Below are 22,114 nucleotides of genomic sequence, written 5' to 3'. Positions count from 1 at the left end.
CTCCAGCTTGACAGCACTTTACACATAGATGAGGGGTAAGAAACGTTTTGCCAGTTGAATTTCTATTAAGTACATTTCGGTCCACCCAGAAGCAAATCCTGCCTATCTACTCAGGGAATCACCCTCTGTGAACAAATCGGCATTTACTTTGGGTTAAAGAACCACCTCTCCTGCTCCCAACTCCATCTCCCTCAGCCAAAAAGGAACTCCTTCCAGCCTTACCTCCTATGCTAATCAGGCGAACGCCATTCGTAGACAAGGCGAGGTTCCCGTTGACGTCACAGTCGTGGGTTCCTGACGGGCAATCCTGATTGGGTGAGCTGCCAGCGGTACCTCCAAACAGCATTAGCGCGGCTGGGGCTGTATGGGAGCCGTCGGTCCTTTGTTGTCGAGGCGCGCGTACATCTAGAGGCGCTGCCCGGTTAGCGGCGGGGAGCGCGCGTGCGCTTGCGTCCTGCCTCCTGTTGCGATGCAGGTTGCAAGGGAGCAAGAACTTTTGCCAGGCGGGGTGGCGGGTTTGCATGCCCTCCTGGAGGGACATGCAAACGCCCGGTAGACTCTGCCTGCCTCTCCCTTGTCGGCTTCAGTACCAGACGCGGCGCTGATCCGGCTGTCTCCGCCTCGTTTGTGCTTTATGGTTGCTGCTTTCCCGTCTCCTTTCCCGGGCAGGATGGTGGATGTGGAAAGCGAAGTCCCCCCGCTGCCTCCCAGGTATAGGTTCCGAGATCTGTTGCTGGGAGATCAGGGATGGCAGAACGATGACAGGTAAGCACAGCAAGTGAAGAGGTAGGGGAAAGGAGGAGACTGCTTTTTGGTACTTCAGACGAGGAATGTTCCTCGAAATAAGAGCGATGCTCGATTGCCGCCTTGGATATTGGGGGTGGTGGTGGTGGTGAAGCATGCATAACTGGAAATGCAAAGCGGGCGTCTCTACGTGTCGTTCCCACTCCTGCACGGATAGTTAGCGACAGGTGCAAGGGGAGCTTCGGTGTGCAAAAAGGGCACCCAGCCCGTTTGTGCGCAGGCGTGCGTCCTGGCATTTCAGTACCCCTTCGCAAATGTTCCTCGTTAGGTTGCACAAATGTTGGTGTGTTCTGAGTCTGTTTTGCAGTTGCCAAAGCTTTTTGCAACTGTTTAAAACGTAATTTCAGCGTCATCTTATTTTTCCTTTGATCGTTCTGTTATCGCCCCGAAGCATTGCACTGCTTTTTGTTGATAGGTAGACGTTGCTCTTTAGTGCACATGTAGTATGCACAGTGTTATTTAATGGACATGCACACAGTTGAGCGGCTGTGTTAGTGCCTTGTATCACACACTGCTCCTTCTTGTTGCACGCTTACCACTTTCCTATTTCACCTGACTCTTGATTTCCATACATTAAATTAGGACTCCCTCCCCATACACTTGCCCGTCATTTGCAGGTGTGATGTCTCTTCTCCCTTTTTACCTAAAGGCAGACTGATTCCCAGCAGGGATAAAAGGGCGTTAGCTTGTTTTGAATCCCACTTAGCCTGACTTTGGGACTGGGAGGGGGAAGGGTTCAAGTGCTGGACTACCTGAAGCAGAGTGCCCTTGCTCAGGGCTGTGAGGTGATTGCTTTGTCTTGTGTCGCTTTACTGTCTGGTATTCATAACAATGATGTTTATTGAAATTATGATGCCCTTTTGAGCTTTGGATGTTTGATAAGTTGAACAGGAAATTGTCTCTCACTGTTGTGATCGGGAATCAAGACCATTAATGGGTGTGTTGTTTTGATCAGGTTATTAAGGATTTCTAAAAATAATAAAGAACACATTTTTTCCAATATCTATTATCTTAATTATCTCTTAGATTTTTTACGGGGGATGGGTGGGAATCTGGTTATTTACAGCAATCGTCATGCTGATTTTTTAAGAACAGACCTTCTCAATTACTTTCCCAGCAACTGTTTGGCTGCTGAATCTGAGTAAACTCTACTGATTTTTTTTCTATTTTGATCCCTCTTATGTATTAAATAGATGCGTTATGAATTCATTCCTACTGTGGGATCTGCTTAGGTTGGTAGAGCCCTTCGGGGATGGGGCGGTATAAAAGTTTAAACAATAAATAAATAAATAAATAAAATAGAAGGCACCTTACCTATGTAAGGTAAATACTTAATTCGGTGGCTCCCAGTTGTGTGTTCCTTGAAATCCATAGAGTTGCCTGAAACTCAGCAGCAGATGTAAAAATCTAGCAAGATGGATAAATCTGCTGTTTTAAAACTCTGTTGACAACAAGCATGTTTAAAACATACCAGAAGTACTCTTTTACGCAATTAAATTGCGAAACTGAGGTGCAGTTTTCAGGTCTAGACATACCACAAAGTTAAAAGACCAAAAATTGGTCATTTTTTAGCTGGAAAATGCACAAGTGGTTTCTAAAATAATTTGATTACTGGAAAATGTGGTAGGGAGAAATTAATTTCATATATTTGTGTCTTTGCATTACTTGTAAAGCATTTGATCCTCCTAGGGTCTTGGCATCCGAGGTGCACCCTAATGATTTTCAAAGGTCTAACTAGGCATTGCAAAAGACACCAAGATATCCCTGTTCTGTGTTTCTCCTACACCCTTTCCTTATAATGTTTAGTCACATGCCATGTGTAATGTGAGATTCTCAAGCTGTGCTTTGCATTGATCTTGCCTTGCAGAATTGACTGCTGAAGATGGGGTAGTGCTCTGTAAGAAGACATAATATTATCTATGTGTCTGAAAGAGGGAGAGAGAGGAAGAGGGAAAGAAGTGTTGTAATTAGTGGTGGCAGCTCAGTATCTCTTGCAGAATGTACCTTAGACCTCAAGTTCCTATTATCTTAAGGGAGCTGGAATGCCAAAGTGATAAAGTATTAAAATATTAAATAGTTAAACTAAAATACTTTTCTGCTGGAGGCCAGTGTAGTTCTTATACCATGATGGTTTTATGGTCAACAAGCCACTAGCTTGTAAAAAGCACATAAATGTGTATGACTGAATTATAAAAACTTAGTAGTGGTAAACATAAGTGTGTGTATGTGTGGAGAAATCACTAATAATTTAAGGAGTTTTTACAAGTACTCCTTAAACTGTTGTGGTTTAATGGTACTGGTGGGCTCTGCACATTGCCAGATTTATTTATTTGATTGCTTGATCAAATAATTTCCCAGTAACTAACATGATCTTTTTAACGTGTCTGACAATCACAGAAGTTGATATACTATTGAAGGAAAACATGCAAAGTATAATTTACTTGATTTGCTTAGCCAACATTTGAAATGTCATCAACAATCAGATTTGGACTGTTACATGGAAATGGGGGACCTTTTATGGAGTCTGGTTATATTTACATAGAAGACAAACACTAGTGAAATGGCAAATTCAGTAATGAAAATGTAATATGATTTTCTTCTAGCAATTTAATATGTTTGTGAATAAACAAGGGAAATGAGCTTCCTGACTAACAGATGAATATGTGGCAAAGTCATGTATTCAACCACTCACTCACACTGTTGCATTCACACAGCTGTGGATTTTGATAGCTGAGAGGTGATTTTTTTCTGTTGCTTCTACATGATATAATAAGTGTTGTTTTTAGAAATGTATCTCCAGAATGATGAAATGAAGACTGAGATATACAAAATGCAGCATCTGAAAGCCAATGCACTTCAGAATGAAAGAGTAGGACCTGGGAAATCTGGATCTCCACTCTGCCTTGAAACTCACTGGGGGACATTGGAGTAGTCACAGCCCATTAATGTAATCTTCTTGGTAGTGTTATCATGAGCACAAAAATAAGGAGAAATGCTGCTCTGAACTACTTGGAGGAAAGATGGAATAAAAATGTACTTGATTGTGTTTGCTGTATCAGGGACCAATCTCTGTCACAATCTTAGATGAACATATTGTAGTGGACAAATGTTGCTTCCCTTTGACATTTCCCACATTCACATCTGTCATTGTATGATTTCTTGCAGAATGTCCATTAAAACATGACTTTGAGGGTGAGCCAAGGCAATACAGAGCTTCCACCTGCAGTAACTTTTCATAGGCCGTTTCCGCATGGCCCGTAAATGGCGCCCTGGGGACGGGATAAACGCCGTCCCCAGGGAGCCATTCGCACAGGCGGCGCTGCTGCTAAGCAGCAGCGCCGACCTGGCGTCGCTCCCCCTCCCCCAGGGCGGCGTCAAGCCGCCCTGAAAAACAACCCTTTAAAGGGTTGTTTTTCCCTCAACAGCGTGTTCCCGGTGATGCGCTGCGAACAGCACCGCTGGAACACGCTGTTTCTTCCCACTCATCGTGTCCCCAGCCGTCGCCTGCTGGTCATCGAAGCCATCGCTGTCCTCCGACCCCTGGAGGTCGGAGGGCAGCGTGGGCGGGGCTTCGACGGCCAGCAGGCCGACGACGGGGACACGGTGAGTGGGACGGGGAGGGGGGAAGAGGCGGCTCCATGCAGAGCCGCCTGCCGCCTGCCGGCCTCTCCAGAGGCCGTCTGCATGCTTGCATGCGAACGGCCTCCCCCTCCACGCTGGCAGAATTCTTGCCGGCGTGGAGGCGCCTCAACGGCCGTGCGGAAACAGCCATACATAAAAATCACCAGTGGATGTTCCAGGAACCAAATAATCCACATATATGGGTGAATTTGTCCTTGGCTACACTGTATAGCTCCAATCCAAGGTGCTGCTGAAATCTGTAGCTTAATGTTGCCTTTGACCACTCTTCTCCTTTTTTGGTAAGGAGAGGATCACATACACTTGGAACAGCTTTATACTGAGGCAAGGCATTGGGCTTTCAATGTCAGTATCACCCACTCTGACAGTGCAGCTTTCCAGAGTTCATGTCTTTTGCATCACCTGCTACCTGATCCTTTTAACTGGAGATGTTAGGAATTCATTCCACAAACCTGTTAAGGCAGTGGTAGAGGTATGATATTCTCATCTGAGGGTATATAGCAATCTCCTGCACTTTGTGATCTGGTAATACTGAATGAAATATTATGTTTGAGTGGAAATGCTAGGGATTGAACCTGGGACCATTGGCAAGCAAAGCTGGATCAGAAAAGACTTGGTTTTTATACTCCGCTTTTCACTATCTTAAGGGAATTCAAAGTGATTTGCAATTGCAATCCCTTCTTCTCCCCACAACAGGCACCTTGGGTGGTAGGTGTGGCTGCGAGAGTTCTAAAGAACCGGAACTAGCCCAAAGTCTTGTAGATGAGGTAGCAGCAGGTGTGTGTGCAAAGTTCCATCAAGTCACAGCCAACTTATGGTGACCTCAACAAGGGACTTATTAAGGCAAGAGAGAAACAGGTGGTTTGCCATTGCCTTCCACTGCAGTGCCTTCCTTGGTGGTTTCCATTCTAAGCACTGACCCTGCTTTGCTTCTGAGATATGAAGAGATTGGGCTATACCATGCTGCCTTCTTTCCCACTGGGATCCCTAGAAGAATGTAATTCTAAGCAGAGTTACCCCCTTCTAAATCAAGTCGATTAAGACCCTAACCCTGCCCTGATTTGGACAGATCTCAGAATCTAAGCAGCATTGGTCCTGGTTAGTATGTGGATGGGCAACCTCCAAGAAATACCAGGATTGTGACGTGGAGGCAGGCAATGACTAACCACTTCTGAACAACTCTTGCCTTGAAAACCTCACGGAGTCACCATAAGTCAGCTGTGACTTGATGGTACACACACACAAAACTGTCTCTTAGGATTGTATTGTAAGTTGCTTGGTCTGGAAAGTTTTGCTGTAAGAAACCTTGAGATTCCTAAAGGAGGGAGACAGTTTTAAATATTTCTTCCTTCAAGTACTGTGGTTGGTATTAATGAGAACGTTTTGCTTTCTTAGGTCTCAAATAATGGCTCATGATGGAACAGCATAATTCTGTGAATTATAGTAAAAGCAAACAGAAGGGGGGGAAGCCCCTTTTTTAAGCAGAAGAGGCGAAGGAAAATTGTAACTGTTCAAGCTAGATTCTTTACTTTAACTGGAAAATGAAATATTCTGAATTGCAAAATTCTGAATTGCAAAAGACTTCACCAATTAGGTAAATCACTTTTGTTTTTGCTGTGACATTACTACTTATGCAGATGACTAGTGTGTACATATTTTCATAGAAACATTATTGCTCTTGGGGAAATTTTGGTAACATTGCCATAGAAACTGTCAGCCCTCAATGACAGGAAATATTTAATGATGAAAGATTGCGTAATCCAGTGCTCCCTCAGGAAGCAGACAACTCTTTAGCTGCTTTGTGCCCAACTTGATTAATTTGGAGAGTGCTAATACACAACTATATTATTGACGCTGATAATTCTTTTCTATACATTTCCTGGAGGGTTACATGTGCTTGTGGGTTTGAATGAATATCCTCTTGCTGTTTTAACAAGGTTTAATGTACATTAGTCTCTGATTGCTCACAATCATCCTTTGTTATCATGACCACTTCCTGTCTTATCTTTACTGGTGTTAGTCCTCTAAGCACTGTGTACATTAGTGAGGCTATAGTAATTATTCTAATCCCTTCCCGCCTTAAGTTTTTCCTTATTGTGCCATGGGGACAAAAGGCTTGTCAGTGTGGGCTGCTTTGGGGTCTGATCCTTGTTCTACTTTCGTTTATGCTATATGTGAAGTTGGTTGCAGTACCAGAGTACCAGACTACAATCTCCACATTGGTATAGGTGTTGGCATGTTTTGGTAAGTACCATTTTTTGGTAAGTACAATTTTTTCTGACTTCCTGTTCCAGTCATGGAAGGCACATTTAGAATGGTGATTAGACATGCCTTGGAGACAGTTTTGTATGCATAGTAACATGCACATCCCTTTTAGAGTAGAAGCCAAATGTGGCTCTTTCACTTTCCAAGTGTGATTTTTATGAGTAGTATTCCTCAGTTTGCCCCCCACCCCACCCCTGGCCAGTTCCAGGAAAGTGGACAAAACCATTGCAAGTAGGGCTTGTAATTGACAGGTGGTCACCACCTTGTAGCAGCTGCTGCCAAAGGAACTGAAGGGCAGATGAACTCTGCAGATGAGAACTGCAGGCTTTGTTCCACAGATGGAATTAGAGGGCCATCCTTTCCAACCACCAACCACCCTCATTTGGAGTCTCATTGCTATCATTTGTTTTGCTGCCAGGAACAGCACAACCTTGGGCTGCAGAGAAGAGAGAGTAATACCACGATTACATAGCAGCTGCCAGGAAAAGAGCAATGTGGCCACAGTAGGATGGTGGAGATTTTACTCCTCTTCCTCCACAGTCATCTTGTTCTCCTTTGGTCACCTTCATTATCTAACTGTTGCCTCATGCTGGAGACAGAGAAAGCAGGAAGGCAGAGAGAGAAACATTTGATAAAAATTTTGTGGTGAATGTCTGATTTTCTCTGGCAGAGTTTTTAAAGTCCTCATCTCTCTGCAGGCCAGGGCTTCTGTGTGAATCAAGGCCTCTCTTCGAATCATTTGATCTGGGCCTCAGCGTTAAAGGAGGGGCCTCCCCCCCGAAAGGGCAGAAAAGCATTTGTTAATTTTTTATAAATAAACCCTTGAATTATGTATCACCCTTTTTGGTCCCTTATTTTGTTTTCATGAATCATTTTGGCTTAGGGCCCCAAAATCTGGAAGCGACTGACGTTTCTCTGGAATTCTGAAAGTGCTTGTTAGTCACGATGCATTGCTTTGACACTGGTTGTTTTGTAATGATCACCATTAAAACCAAGGGAAGGAAGAGACTGTATCATATTCAAGACCTCACAAATCCTTGTATCTCATGGCTCATTATGAAGCTTCTTCAAACATCACATTGAAATATAACTTCTTTGTGATATTGATCAGAAGATCCATTCAACTTCATTGGGCGAAGTGAAGGCCGTATCTTTATTGACCAAAGGATTGATCAAAGGATGGAAATAAAATATAATCTTATTTTTCTTGCTCATTTCCTCCACCCCCTATTTCATATCTGCCATTTATAAAAGGGGAAAAGATAGCTGCAGTTTTGATTAAGAACCACTGCTTTAGATTGATGTTCCAGCTCCTTCCGCAGTGTCCCCTCTACTGAAATAAACCTCACCATGGCAGTAGAAGAGAAAATGGAGGACAGGCCAGCTAGTGATGACAGTGGCCCACTCTAATTTTTAGATATTCCAGCTACCATGCAAACCCAATATTTCACTGTGTGGAAAGAAATAGGCAGCACAATTGAGTGCTTTGATACTAAGAAATATATGTTTCTCTGGGCTATGTAGAAATGTGGGAAAAGGAATGAGTTCTTGTTTGGAAGACCAGGTATTTAAATGAGGTGGTAAACAAAAGGCTTAAATGCTTTGTGTAGCTGTATTTGCAAATACCAAGTGCTTCAGTAACTTGTGTGTTAATAATTAAAAGCAGCCACACAATTTATGAGAACAACTGATAATATAAGCTTGGGTAGGTTAATCTAGGAATTGTAAGCATATAAATGAGAAATTCATGAGCAAATTCCTTCACCGATCGCTGCTTTGCTCTCTGGCTTCTGGTATCTCCGCCACTTACCTTTCACTGCTACCTTCTTGCATTTCCCCCCACATATGCTGTACTCCTCTCTTGTCCCCAACACTGAGCCAAACCTCTCCTTGACTTCTGACTGCACCCTCTCTTCTCAGTTGATGCCTGCCCATCCACCCCTCCTTCTCGCCATTGCTACTCTCACCCCCTTCTTCCACCTAACTGCTTGGCCATGTTGTCTCAAGAGTTGGCAGCAGCTCTCCTAAGTTCCTGACTGCAGTGTCATTTTAACAATTGTGGCTGTTCCTCCAAGGGCCCAGATTCTGTCTTGCCTCAACAGCGGTAGTGGTGGCTCCCCAGCCTTGCTACCTCAGTGGTGACGAAAACACAGGGAGTTCCCCCAATCCTACCTGACCTCAATAGACTCTAGAAAGACTTTTCTAATCCCCACTCCCTCTCACCACTCTATTAGTAGCTCCACCAGAGAAACATTGTTGGCATATGTACAGACAATTCTCCTCTATTTTGGATTATTTATGCCCCTCTTTTCTGTCCCATTTTCTGATTTTTCCGCAAACCTTCATGGTTCCCAATTTTATAGAAAAATCTTTCTTCTGTGTAAATGGGCCCCATCTGCAGATTTAAGTATCGGCTTTGTAACCACACTTCATTATTATATATGAGGATTTAACCATCATGCTTTTCAGTAAGGCACATTTTTTTAGAGGTATCTGGCTTTTCACAAGGAGAAATGCATATTAAAAGTAATGGTACCATAATGAAATAATTCAGAGAGTTCAAAGACTGTGAGATCCTTTATATATCCTAAGTGATAGACTTCGGAAAATATTTTTGTAGGAAAACACATCATAAGTCTGTAGATTTCAATCTTAAAAAAAATTAAATTATGACCTTTCTCCAAGAAACCAAGGCAAGCATACATAACATTGGCCCTTTCTGCACAACACAAATAAAACGTCTTGAGGATGTAAATAGAAGCATTTTGGGGAGGAGCTGTGCACAGCTTCTCCCCCAAAATGTTTTCAGGATGTTCAGCTCAACCTGTTTTATTCTGTGAATGCTAAATGAGCAATCTTTTCCCCCAAGATGGGTTGGGGTGTCTCCTGCTGCTATGCGGGGAGAAGAACACATTTTTCCCACCTGAGTTTAAAGCTTCCACTTTCGTTTTCTCCACAGCTTGCACCCGCCATTTTCTGCTGCTTCAGGGATTCTTCGTGCTGCCTGCCATTTGCTGAATGGTCCCCACAAATGTTTCCTCTGCTGGCATCACAGCTGCTCTTGATTTCAGTGTTTAAAGTACATGGATAAACTTGGTTTTGTGTGGCGATTATGAAAACGTGTCGTTTTCCCCGTTTTTGGTTTTCAACTAGGTATCTTCAAAGCTTCAGAGACTTTGTCTCCATAGCTTAGAAGACACCTCATTGAAAACAACAACAAAGAAGGGAAAAACAACATGTTCCCATGATCATCAGGCAAAACTAAGTTTATTTATGTACTTTAAACACTGAAATAGTGGGTGGTAGCGGAAATAATCTTGAAAATTCTGATCATCTAAGGCACATACAGAAGAAAATAAACAGACTCCACAGCTGTGAAAATGCAGAGGAAAGGCAGCCATGCGGAAGAACTGTGTTTAAACCGATTCCAGTGTTTGTGGATCAGCTGCCAAGAAAATAAGGAGTGAGTCAAGTGTATGTTTTGTCAGTGGCTGTTAGATTCTGTTTTGACTGCTTGTGAAGAAGCAGTATACCTATGACTAATATATTCTAGAAGTGAACAATAGGTTAGTTGTCACCATCATCCTCTGGCTGTGAGACTTAGGAAGTTTTTGACTACTATTGGAAAGTGAATTCTGTGGCCCAAAGCAAAGTCTTTGTTATTAACCTGGAGTGCATTTCATAATTTTTCTTTCTGCCCTCCTTCATGTTGCCTCTTCATGGAAGGGGGAGCTTATTGTTTACCAAGTATAAAAATATAAAATGATCCTAGAAAAAATATTATAGGCATCTGTTTAGGCAATAAAGAATAGAAAATGCTCTTGTAAATCACTTGGCAACAATAAAGATCCTAGAGGTATAAGTAAAATATTCTGTAGGGAAAATTACCGTACTGGATGTGCAGAAACAGTGGAAAGGTTTTGATTGTTTTGGCATGAGAGTACTGTAAATGCAGCTGGCTGGAAGAATAGCTGCAGGCCTCAGAGGATTGTTGTTTTGATAGTAGACTAATGGAGAAAATGGCTTTCTGTCGCTTAAATTTTCACTTGAATTATCTAAGCCAATTGGCAAGAGCGGATCATAAGTATGATGGATGCCAGCTTAGTGTTTTCCACTGGCATTTTTACCTTGGGATTTGGCACAGATTTTAACATGGGAGCAGACCTAACAATGGTAGGGTGATTGTTCTTCTTGTATTAAATGTTCCACTCCTGTTCAGTTTGCACAATGATGATAACTGCAGAGTGCTGAGGAACAGCAATGCATTCTTATAAATACTTAACCTCCTGTGGTAACTAAGAATTACTTCCAGGTGGCCCGGGGAGGGGGGGCACACACATCTTTTTGTGTGTGTAATCCAGGATTTTTTTGGTCTTTCCCCCATCCTCATCTCCCCCTCCCAGCTACTGAAATGTCCCCCCCAGCTACTGAAATGTCTCCATACTAGTAACTCTTTTTCATAGATGAGCAGTTACAGTATACTGTTTATCACATATATAATAATTGGCAACTAGCAGACCAACTGCACCCACATTTTCCAAACTGTAACTGAATTAAACTGCAAATGTTTAATTGTGAAACAATACCCAATGAAATCAGTGGTGTTTATATCAGAATAAAGGGTGCATGCAGTTCCTATATGCCAGTATTCCTCAATCTACATCTGGCATTCAGCTTCATCTACTCTCTGTCCAGAGTTTAAGTACAAAGCAGCAATTATAGGAAGTTTCCTGAAGGAAGGAAATATAATTATTTTGGAACAGGTCTAAGGTCAACCAGGATGTTCTCTTCCCTCTCAGGAAGAACACCAGTAACAGGAGATCAGCCTGGCTCCAACTGGATGTAAATGCTGCATGATTTTATCAGATCAATTTCTCTTTCATATGTTTTTCCTCCATTTCCCTCCCATTGTATATCTTGTCGCTTAGCTAGGATAGTGGAGGGAGGACTGACAGCTTATTTTTTTAATGTAAGCACAACCCCTGTTAGGATTTTGTTAAATCTATAAACATGATGACTTTGAGCAGTGAGCCTTGTCTGGGGAGTGTTCAGTAGAAGGTAAACCCAGGATGCAGGGACATAGGTAAGGAGGGGGTTTCTTGGGTTCAAACCCCTCCCATTACATGTCCGGCTTGCTTGAAACAATGCATAGAATGGAACAGGTGGAAAGCCCTCAGTCACCGAACCCACCTCATACAAAATCTATATCTATGTCACTGCCAGGATGAAAGATGGGCTGCTGAGAAGTTCTGGTTACCACAGGAGCAAAGGATGCAGTGGCAGGGACCAACAGGGAAAGAAGGAACAAAGTGACAGGTGGTTGTTAAGGAAGAACAAAGATCAGTTGAGAGGATTGGTTGAATCCCGGAGGGCAAAGCAGAGCGGTGATAGAGTCAGCAGCTGAGAGATTGGCTTCAAACCAAAGACCTGCTGAACATGGTGATGTAATAGAGTCTGACATTTCCTGGAGGGATATAACTCTATTTGTGAAAGTGTGATTTGTGTGAGGTTGTGTGGCTGGGGTTTTTTTTTTGGGTGGGGAGAAGAGAATCTTTATGCTCTGAGGATTTATTTGGTTACTAAATGGCAATATTTTTCATATATGTTATTTATAGCATACTAACAAAAGAACTGGTTTAACTAATTCTTGCTTTCTCAATTTCTGATGTGCAGTTTTTAAAAAAAATCTGATTGTGATAAATGAAGTGAAAGTTGCTTTCTGGAGCAATCCATTCAGTTGGGGTTTAAGCAGCCTTGAAAGAAAATGTAAAGAGAAGACTGAGAAGAAAATATTACAAATTTTAATATGTAATATCTCTTTTTACTGTAAGTTGTTGAGTGCAATTTCCATGATTCTCTAGGCTGTCAAGGTGTTAAGGACATCTTGCTGGGGGCCTTCCTATATGTACTTTCTAGGACAACCTAAGTCCACAAAAGTTACAATCACAATAAGCCATTCTGTCCACCTATACTTGTTCCTTGATATTGTTGCTTATCAGTAGCAAAATGAAATTAGGTCAGGTAGCCAGTAACTCTCAAAAATTAAGGACATGGAAGCTCCCATTTTGATTTTAAAAGATTTGTGGATGCCAACACCCTCTCCCTGCTCATCAACATACATCACACATTTTTCAAAATGCATGTAGCAAGTATTGTGGAGGCTTTTTTCCTCTATCCAATACAGTGAGACTCTTACCAACTGCAACAGGGGTCCCCAATCTTTGAGACCTGGTGGACACAACTGGAATTCTGACATGACATAGTGACTTCAGCAACACAATGGCTGCTACAAAATGGCTGCTGTATGCGGTGGAGCCAGCCACAAAATGATTGCCACAGTTTAACTTCAGTAACACAGTGTAGGTCAGTGGTGGCGAACCTATGGCACGGGTGCCAGAAGTGGCACTCAGAGCCCTCTCTGTGGGCACACACAAACAGATTCCCCCCCCCCCAGTCATCTAGGCTGCCCTGGTCCGCTGGGCTCGATTATTAGCATTAAACCTAAGTCCTAGTTTGGGGCAAGCAATGTAGGTAACCCCGTTAAACCCCACTGATTTTCATGCGAAGAACTTAAGCGCGATCCTTTACCTGGGAGTAAGCTCGGTTGCTGGCAATGGGGCTTGCTTCTGAGTAAACCCTCCTAGGGTTGTGATTCACCCGTTGGAAGAGTTGCACAGTTGCTTTAAAGCAAAGCCACCGACTACCACCAAGCTTACTCCCGAGTAACGCACGCCTCTGAGCCAACCGTTTTTTTTAAACTAAAAACTCAGTATTCAGGTTAAATTGCCGTGTTGGCACTTTGCGATAAATAAGTGGGTTTTGGGTTGCAATTTGGGCACTTGGTCTAAAAAAGATTTGCTATCAATGGTGTAGGTTGTAATTGGTAGCAGCTGCTACCAAGGCAGCATTTTTTTTTAAAAAAACCAGACAGCTAATGAAAACTTCAGCAATCAATCAGAGACCTTGCTGGGCAAAAGTCATACCTGGCCCCACCCACTTCCTAGAAATACTTGGCAGATTGGCCATCATGCTAAGGATCCCAATGAACACTTTAATAGTCTGTGGTCTGTATATTATCTGCAAGATCAAGTCTGTGTGGGTAGGTGATTTTAAAGGCCACAAAAGGTAAAGATACAAGTAGTCCTCTGTGGAAGCACCAGGTCATTACTGACCCTTGGAGTAACTTCGCATCATGACATTTACAAAGCAGACGGTTTATAGGGTGGTTTGCCATTGCCTTTCCCAGTAATTTATCCCCAGTAAGCTGAATACTAATTTTACTGACCTCAAAATAATGAAAGTCTGAGTCAACCTTGAGCTGGTTATCTGAAACTGACTTGCATTGGGATTGAACTCAGAGGTTTGACTGCAGTATTGCAGCTTACCATTCTTTGCCTCAGGACTCTGAAAGGCCCCCAACCAAGGTTTTAATCAATCTCACCCCTTGATTGGAATATATTTTGTACAGGAGATGGCAAGAAATTTACTTTATTGGTTTATAACTTTTCTCCAGAAGCCAGCCAAATAAGAATGGGAAGGAGTCTGTAAAAACTTTCAGAGCTGCTCATAGAAATAACCAAAGACTGGCATTACATGGACTAAATGGACAGGAGATAAGGAGATAAGGAGAAAGTAGATAAGGAGATAAGGAGATAAGTAGAAATGGAAGGAAATGAAAAAAAGGAATCAATTGGACTTAGTAGAAGTAGAAGAAATGCAGAAAAATTAAAAATTTTAAAAAACAGAAGCATTATGACAATTTCATCATCTTTCAGGTTGTGGTGGTCATAGCTTAGGGAGTAGCTAGTAGTGACCTCCATTGAGATTCACTAATTTTCACATGGGTTTTTTAATCAAAACATTTAGTTGGAGAAGCTGTTTATAATAAGTGGTCCTACTTGTCCAGCATGGTATAGTGGTTGAGTGGCAGACTCTAAGCTGGAGAACTGGATTTGATTCCCCACTCCTCTATATGAGTGGCAGATTTTAATCTAATAAACCAGGTTTATTTTCCTCCTCCCCCCTATGAAGCCTGCTGGGTAATCTAGTCACAGTTCTCTAAGAACTCTCTCAGCCTCATCAACCTCACAAGGTGTCTGTTGTGAGGAGAAGGAGGTAAGGTGATTGTAAATCACTTTGAGACTCATACAAGGTAGAGAAAAGTGGGGTATAAAAACAAACTCTTCTTTTAATGTTTTTTTTTTGCCTGTTCTTCCCTTTGGAAGCTCTTACTAGCGCATTACAATTATATATTTTTGTCTTATTGTAGTTCCTTGCTGTTAAAAGGCTGTCTCTATTTTTTAAACAAAATGAAACCTTTGAAAGATAATTATCAAACCTGCTTCTCAAAATGGGATCTTATCTACATGCAAACTAAACCTAAAATCTTTGATTATCAGGATGGTTTTGTTTGCTGGAATTGCTGCATCTAGTGGATGTGAACTTTTCTACAACGTTTTTTCATTGCCATAAGTATCTTAGCTTAATTACCATTCTAGCTACTTGAAATCGAGCATAAAGGTTAAGTAGCATTTGCTCAATAACTTTCATCCGCTGGGGAAAAGTTCTTGCCAATTTTCCTGTCAATGTAAGTATGGATAACATCGCATAATTATTTTCTCCTCTATTAGATACATACAAGCTCAATACTTACTATTATATCTATATTATTTGGACTTCTATTGATCCTCCTTGTAATTGCTCGGATTATAAATATAGAAGAATGTTACATCACATTAACACAGCATTGATAGATCTATCATCTCTTTTAGCGTGACTGATAGGCACATGACCCAATTGTCTTTGAGAAGAATTTGAGGACATTTTAGGAAGTCTAAAATATAAGTTTGCTCAGTGGTACCTATTCTTTTGGTTTTAATCTGTTTTGAACCACATTCTCTTAATCTGTTATCTGTAAAAATTAAGCATCCACAAAGACTGTTTTTGTACACTGTAAAAAATGTATGGGGATATTCATCCACACTCCCCATCACTATTTTTGATCACAAATATGATTTATTCACATAAATAGTGGGGATCTATCTTCTGTACCAAGTCTCAGATCCAGTATTTTTCAGCTCTCCCCTACTCTTCCTCCAAAATGCCAGTGCCTGGTTCTTCTTTTCTCCATTTTCATCCTTGCAACAACATGTAAAGTAGATTAGTCAAAGATAATGTGACTGGTCCAGACCCAAGTCTACATTTTTTTGAAGGGAGGCAAGTGGACAAATTGCCTCTCCCATATATTATATACATATTTTTTCTTTATATCAACATATATAATCAACAACTCTGTAAACAATAGACTAAATTGTGTTGACTTCTATGAATTGTTAATTGGTAATTACATAGTTACAATATCTTCCCCATCTATTATCCATGAGTTCCTTCCAGAATTCCTTTGTTATGGGAAGCCAAAAGAGTTCATAGCCAGACATATGTTAGATGTTAAGAAGAAAGACTTTGATGGACAGAGGCATGATGGGAATCATTCCATGGCAAGAGTGCTGGAAGGGAGAGGAGCAAGTGGAGTGTGAACTCTCTTAAAACAAAAGCTCTCATAAGCTCAAGCCACCACCTTTTCCAGTAAGGCAGAAACGTAGTAGGGAATTCAATATGATGGGGGAAATGTAAACTCCGTGAAGAGAGCCCATTACCCAAATAAAGAAAACTGATTAAACGTCTTTATTCTAGAAAAAAACCTATAATGTTTATTGATTAGCCAAAGGAGGTGTCTGACATCCAATAGAGTCCACAGTAATTTCAAAAAAGAAGAAGAAGAAGGCCCAACTGGCCTTTTGGGGTGGTGTGTGGGAGATGGAAGGCCTCGGCCAGGTCCCTGTGGGCCCGTCTGGCCTTTTGGGGTGGTGGGGGGGAAGGTCTCTGCTGGTCCCCCACGGGCCTGGGCTGCACCCCCATCCCTTGTGCCCACCTTAGGCAGCGCGGTGGCAGTCTCGGGCAGCCTGGCAAGGCTGTACCTGGTGGGACCAAGGGGTGCCAGATGGTGCTGCTGCCAGACTGCTCCTGAAGGAGCAGTCTGGCAGGATGGAAACGGGCTGGGCCAAAGGGGGAAGGAGGAGGGAAATTTGTTTCCACCGTACCCTGTTATAGCTACAACTCTGCCATCAGCGACCTAGGTACTCATTTTATTGACCTCAGAAGGATGGAAGGCTGAATCAGCCCTGAGCTGGCTATCTGAAACTGACTTCTGTCAGGATCAAACTCAGGTTTTGAGCGGAGCATTAGTAGTGCTGCTGTTTACCACTTTATGCCATGGGGCTCCTATGTTTGTTAAAGACAGGCTGCAAAATCCCAGAAGTACTTTCTATTTCTTGGTTAGAAACACCTAAAAACGTTCTTGGCTGTCAGCTTCAAAGCTGTTTACTGGGGCTTTGCTGTAAACGTGACATAATCTGTGACAGACTATTCCATTTTTTTCGCATAAAAATCACACTGTTATTCAATGACTATTGGGATAGGCAAGATATTTTCAGGAACCATGTTGTACTTATGTGTTTTGTTGTTATTTTTACTGTTAAATATCAGAATAGAAGCATAAGACTTGCATTGCCTCTAAACTTGAAACTATGGTCACTGATAGGTTTATTTTCTAGGAAAGTCAGTGTGTTTCATTTTCTGTATGAATAAGTTTTCAAGGGTTGTTTTGACTCTGAAAGTCATAGCTGTAAAGGATTCAATGGTGTTGGTGAGCGGGTCGGCTGCCTGACCTTGACTACATTCCACAGCCCGGGCGATGGGCCAGCTCCTCCGCCGGAGACCTTATCTCTGCGAGGGAGATGAGGTCTCCGTTCCCATGGGAAGCCGGGAGGGGGATGGGATGGATAGAGTTATAACCTGTGCTTCTGGCGGGAAGTGTCATTCCTGCCACTGCGTGTACGTGAGCTTTCTAAGATGTCTTAATAAACGGTCTTTTACACCCAAAAGCCTTTTATTTCTGCTTCTATGGAATTCCTTACAATAGCCTTGAATCCTATCTACCTTTACTGGTAGGAGGAATTTCCATCAGTGGCAAAGAGGAAGGATATTTTCCAGGTTTATATCTTTTCTATTGCTCATTCCCCACACATGGTTTCCAAGAGTGCACTTCCCTTTCCCAAGGGGCATGGGTTTAGAGACCAGAACATGTCACAGTGGAAGCTAAACATGTTTTTTTTAAAAAAATTCATTTCCCCCTTTTTATTCTAGTAATTAGAGGCAGCGTGCTGTAATGGTTATGAGCAGTGGACTCCAATCTGAATAACCAGGTTTGATCCCCCCGTCCTCCATAAGAAGCCTTCTGGGTGACTTTGGCCTAGTTATACTGTTCTCTTTGAACTCTCAGCCCTACCTACCTCCAGAGGCGTATGGGAGGGGGAATGGTGCCCAGAGACAACTCCTTCCCTGGGCACCCCCCTGTGCCTGGGGGTGTGGCTTGGGGGTGTGGCCCCCTCCCTGAGCCCCCCAGGCTCTCTGCAGCTTGGCTTCTGCCCTTCACAGAGCCTGGGGAGAGCAGGAGCCAAGCCGGCCTCCAGGGACATTCTTTTAAAAGCACAATAGCTGGGGGTGAGGCTTGGGGATCAGTGCCAGATGCCCTCTTCATGTGACAAAATGGCATGCGCCCATCCGGCATGGTGCCCCACCCCACTCAGGGCCTCCCTGCATTCTGGCTTCTGCCCTTTCCAGGCCCTGGGGAGAGCAGCAGTCAGCTTCCAGGGATGCGCGAGAGGTAGCACTCCGCCCCCTCCCCGGGTTCCCTGTAGCCCAGCTTCTGCACTCCCCAGAGCCTGGGGAGAGCAGGAGCCGAGCCAGCCTCCAGGCGTTACCGCTGCTGCTCGGGTAACATTAAGTGATTTCAGCTCAGGCAATGTAGTGAGGCTCAGGAAGCCGGTGTTCTTCAAAGCAAAGTATTTTATTCGGAAGTGGTGGTGACAGCTCAGGCAGGAGAATCGCGCTTCCATAGCCAAGTGCAAGAGCTTTTATACACACACATAAAAAGGGGGCAAAGGGGCAGGTAAGGGGGCAGGTCCCTTACCTTACACCAATAAAGAAACATCAATACAAAAGAAAGATACAATTACAACTTTTGTGAATGGGACCATGAAATCTCGCTGTCAGGCGTCTTCCCGTGGGACTTTACGCTAGTGCTGAAATGGATAGCGGAGAGAGTCCATTCATAAAACTGGGTGAGCCTGTTTAACGCACCCAGGAATCTGGTTATCAGATAGGCTGCTTCCTTGAGTTATGACCTGAGGCTCCCGCGCCTCAGTCCCACAACAAAAGAAAGTTCAAACTGTCCAATGGTGGTCCTGACACGTTTTCCAACGGCTGGGACATCTGGGTGCTGTCATCAGATTTGATTTGCAAAATCAAAGGGGTGTTTGTTTTTGCTGGAGTTGGCTGGGTGTTGGTCTAAGCTGAATTCCAAGGCTAACTTCCTTGTCCCTTAATATCAGCTTCTACAAGCTATTGCTTTTACTAACAAACACAAATATCAAAAATAACATTTCTAAACTTAAACATTAGAGAAAACCTTAAAGAGTACAAGCATGTATACTTATAGGCAAGAATATCCTAAATTAACAATAACAAAACCTTAAATCAACTGGAAAACCTAGCTAAAATATAAACCTAGACAATGGGCAAATAATACATTCAACACTAAAAGGCTTTCATTATATCCTAAAAGGGGCAAAGGCAAGAGGGAAACCATGTAAAACATTGGCATAGTCACATATATATGTCCTTTGCAAGCCTTGTGGAGGCTTTTGAACCACACAGGTCTCTGTGTCCTGACCTGGAGCCAGTGTAGTCAGGTAACGTGACTCAGGAAAATATTTTGGCTATTTTCCTGGTGGTAACACAGGGACATGCTTTTAAAAGCACGGTAGCCGGGGTGGGATGCAGGGCTCAGTAACACACCTCCACCTGAGCCCTGCCCCGGCATCCATGCTTTTAAAAGCACATCCCTGGAGGCTGGCTTGGCTCCTGCTCTCCCCAGTCTCTGGGGAGAGCAGAAGCCAGGCTACTGGGAGCCTGGGGAGGGGGCCGAGCACTGCCCCCACACATCCCTGGAGGCTGGCTGCTGCTCTCCCCAGGGCCTGAGGTGCCCTCTCACATGACCGCAGGGAGGTCCTGAGGTGCCCTCTCACATGACCAAAAGGCATGCGCCTGGACAGGTCCCCATGGTTGGTATGCCCATGCCTACCTCACAAGGTATCTGTTGTGGGGAGAGGAAGGGAAGGAGTTTGTAAGCTGCTTTGAGACTTCTTAAAGTTGAGAAAAGCAGGGTATAAATCCAAACTCTTCTTATTCTTTGTGGTCCTGATCTGAATATCCCAGGCTAGCCTGATCTTGTAAGATCTCAGAAACTAAGCAGGGTTGACCCTGGCAAGTATTTGGATGGAGACTCCCAAGGAATAACAGTGTTGTGATGTGGAAACCATCAGTGATGGCAAACCACTTCTGAATGTCTCTTTCATTGATAACGCCACTGGGATGGCCAAATTGCCCATCAGTCAGATCTGAAAATGGTGGTGGAGGACTTTCCTATCCTTGGTACAAAGCAAATCATACTAGAAACATGGTACAGTTGAAAGGGCTTGAAGATTGTAGCCTAGAGCTGGTTAGAAAATCTAGCAAGGAATGGAAGACCTACTTTTCACAGGAGCCTTTCTTCCGTCTTTTCCTGTTTTTGTAATTTTGCATTGTAAGCAACTTTGGCTTCCATGGGGGATAAAAGTGAGATATAAATAAGGATGCCAACCTTCAGGTGGGACCTGGGATCTCCTGGAATTACAGCTCATATCCAGTCTACAGAGATCACTTTCCTTGGAAAAAATGTCTAGTTTGGAGGATGGACGCACTGGTATTGTAATCTACTGATGTCCCTGCCTTACTCAGACTCCACCTACCAAATCTCTACAAGTTTCCAATCTAGATCTGGCAGCCCTATTCCCCATCCTGTCTGGTGGCCAGGGAGGACCTGGCAACCCTAAATATAAATATTGTTTCTTGTTTCTAGCAGCTATTGTGTTGAAATCCCTCCTTTTACCCCCAGCAGTGTTAAAGAACAATTTATGTTCACTTTGATACTCTGTAATGCAGGATGAAATTGCATCAATGACAGATGGTGATAATTTTTGGTAGATGATGGCCTAATTCAGACAAACAGCAGATGCAACACTAAAGCTATTTCTGAACTACTCTGCTTCAGACAGTATTTTTGGGTTTGGCTGCTTCCCTGCTTTAGATTGCTATCTTGCGGGCAAGGCCTTGCTTTTATTTCAGTTTTTCTGGAGTGACAAGTTAGTTATAAACATGAAAGGAGCTCCCAGTATATGAGGGGGAATGCTAGGCTTGAACTCTTTCCTTTTTCTCACAGAAACAAGTTTTCCATGTTCAGGGAAGACACCCCCCCCCCCCCCGGACATTATCTAGGAGCAGTTTTAACACTTCATCAGCTGTAAAATAATGCACATTTTTATTTTCAATTTTTTGCTAGACCTCTCAATCTTGGCTGCTTTTTCTTTGTTCGTTGTTGTGAAGTGTTCAATATTATGCTCCTGTAACACGGTCCTCAGTTTTTTTATTTAAAAATTCTTTCCCCTCATCAGTCTGCAGTTTCTAAGTTGATGCCCTTCTGCAAATATAGTTTTGAAAGCCCCTGCAACCGCTCCAGCGGTTTTATCTTTGGAGACACTGCGCATGCATATTTTGAGAGAATGTCTGTTATTGTTAAAATGTATTTGTAACCCCCATTGTATTTATAATATTTCTGCATATCAGATCTGCTTGCCACTGTTCATCGACATCACCAATGATGACTCTATTTTAAAATGAATTCTGGCTGGTTTGTGTATAGCATAAACATCTTGATCCAAAAGCCAATTTGCCATATCTTTTCTACTTTGCCTATAATCTATTTTATAAGCTCCATGTAAGTAGGAAAAAATGGCCACAGGAGCCTCACTGTTTGAAAAATAGCTCCTGTTTGAGTGCATTGAAATCATTTTGCTATATGCAACAATCTCACACATCTGTAAGCATTCCCTTCTCGGCACAAGGCTGCTTGAGACTATGTCAGCTTTTCTTAGAATCATAGGCCCTTTTCGCACGGGCCATAAACAGCGCCCTGGAGATGGCAAAAACACCGTCCCCAGGGAGCTGTTCGCATGGGGGCGCAGCTGTATCGCAGCTGCGCCGCCCTCGCGCCTCTCCAGCAGCGCGAAGCCGCTGTTTCCCGACCTCGCTTCTCCAGCAAGGTTTGGGGGAAACAGTGGCTTCTAGCTGCTGCCGTTGCGAACGGCAGTGGCTGGAAGGCGCCATTCCCACTCCCCTTTCCCAAACGCCTCACTGTGTCCTCCAGCCTCCGGTGCGTTGCACAGGCCAGGGGACACGCCCCCCTGCC

General features: G+C 43.2%; 1 protein-coding gene across 1 annotated transcript in view; it reads left to right on the top strand.

The window, feature by feature from the left end:
- Positions 1-432: 432 nt before the first annotated feature.
- KCNT2 (potassium sodium-activated channel subfamily T member 2) overlaps positions 433-22,114 on the top strand; it is a 252,026-nt gene continuing 230,344 nt past the window's right edge. The window contains exon 1 of the mRNA XM_048498157.1: positions 433-765. Within this exon, the coding sequence (XP_048354114.1) occupies positions 635-765 (131 nt within the window). The 5' untranslated portion in view covers positions 433-634. The remainder of the gene's footprint in view (positions 766-22,114) is intronic.

The sequence above is a fragment of the Sphaerodactylus townsendi genome, linkage group LG05 (genome assembly GCF_021028975.2).
Source record: "Sphaerodactylus townsendi isolate TG3544 linkage group LG05, MPM_Stown_v2.3, whole genome shotgun sequence".
NCBI lineage: Eukaryota > Metazoa > Chordata > Lepidosauria > Squamata > Sphaerodactylidae > Sphaerodactylus > Sphaerodactylus townsendi.
This window is presented reverse-complemented; position numbering and strand designations above follow the sequence as displayed.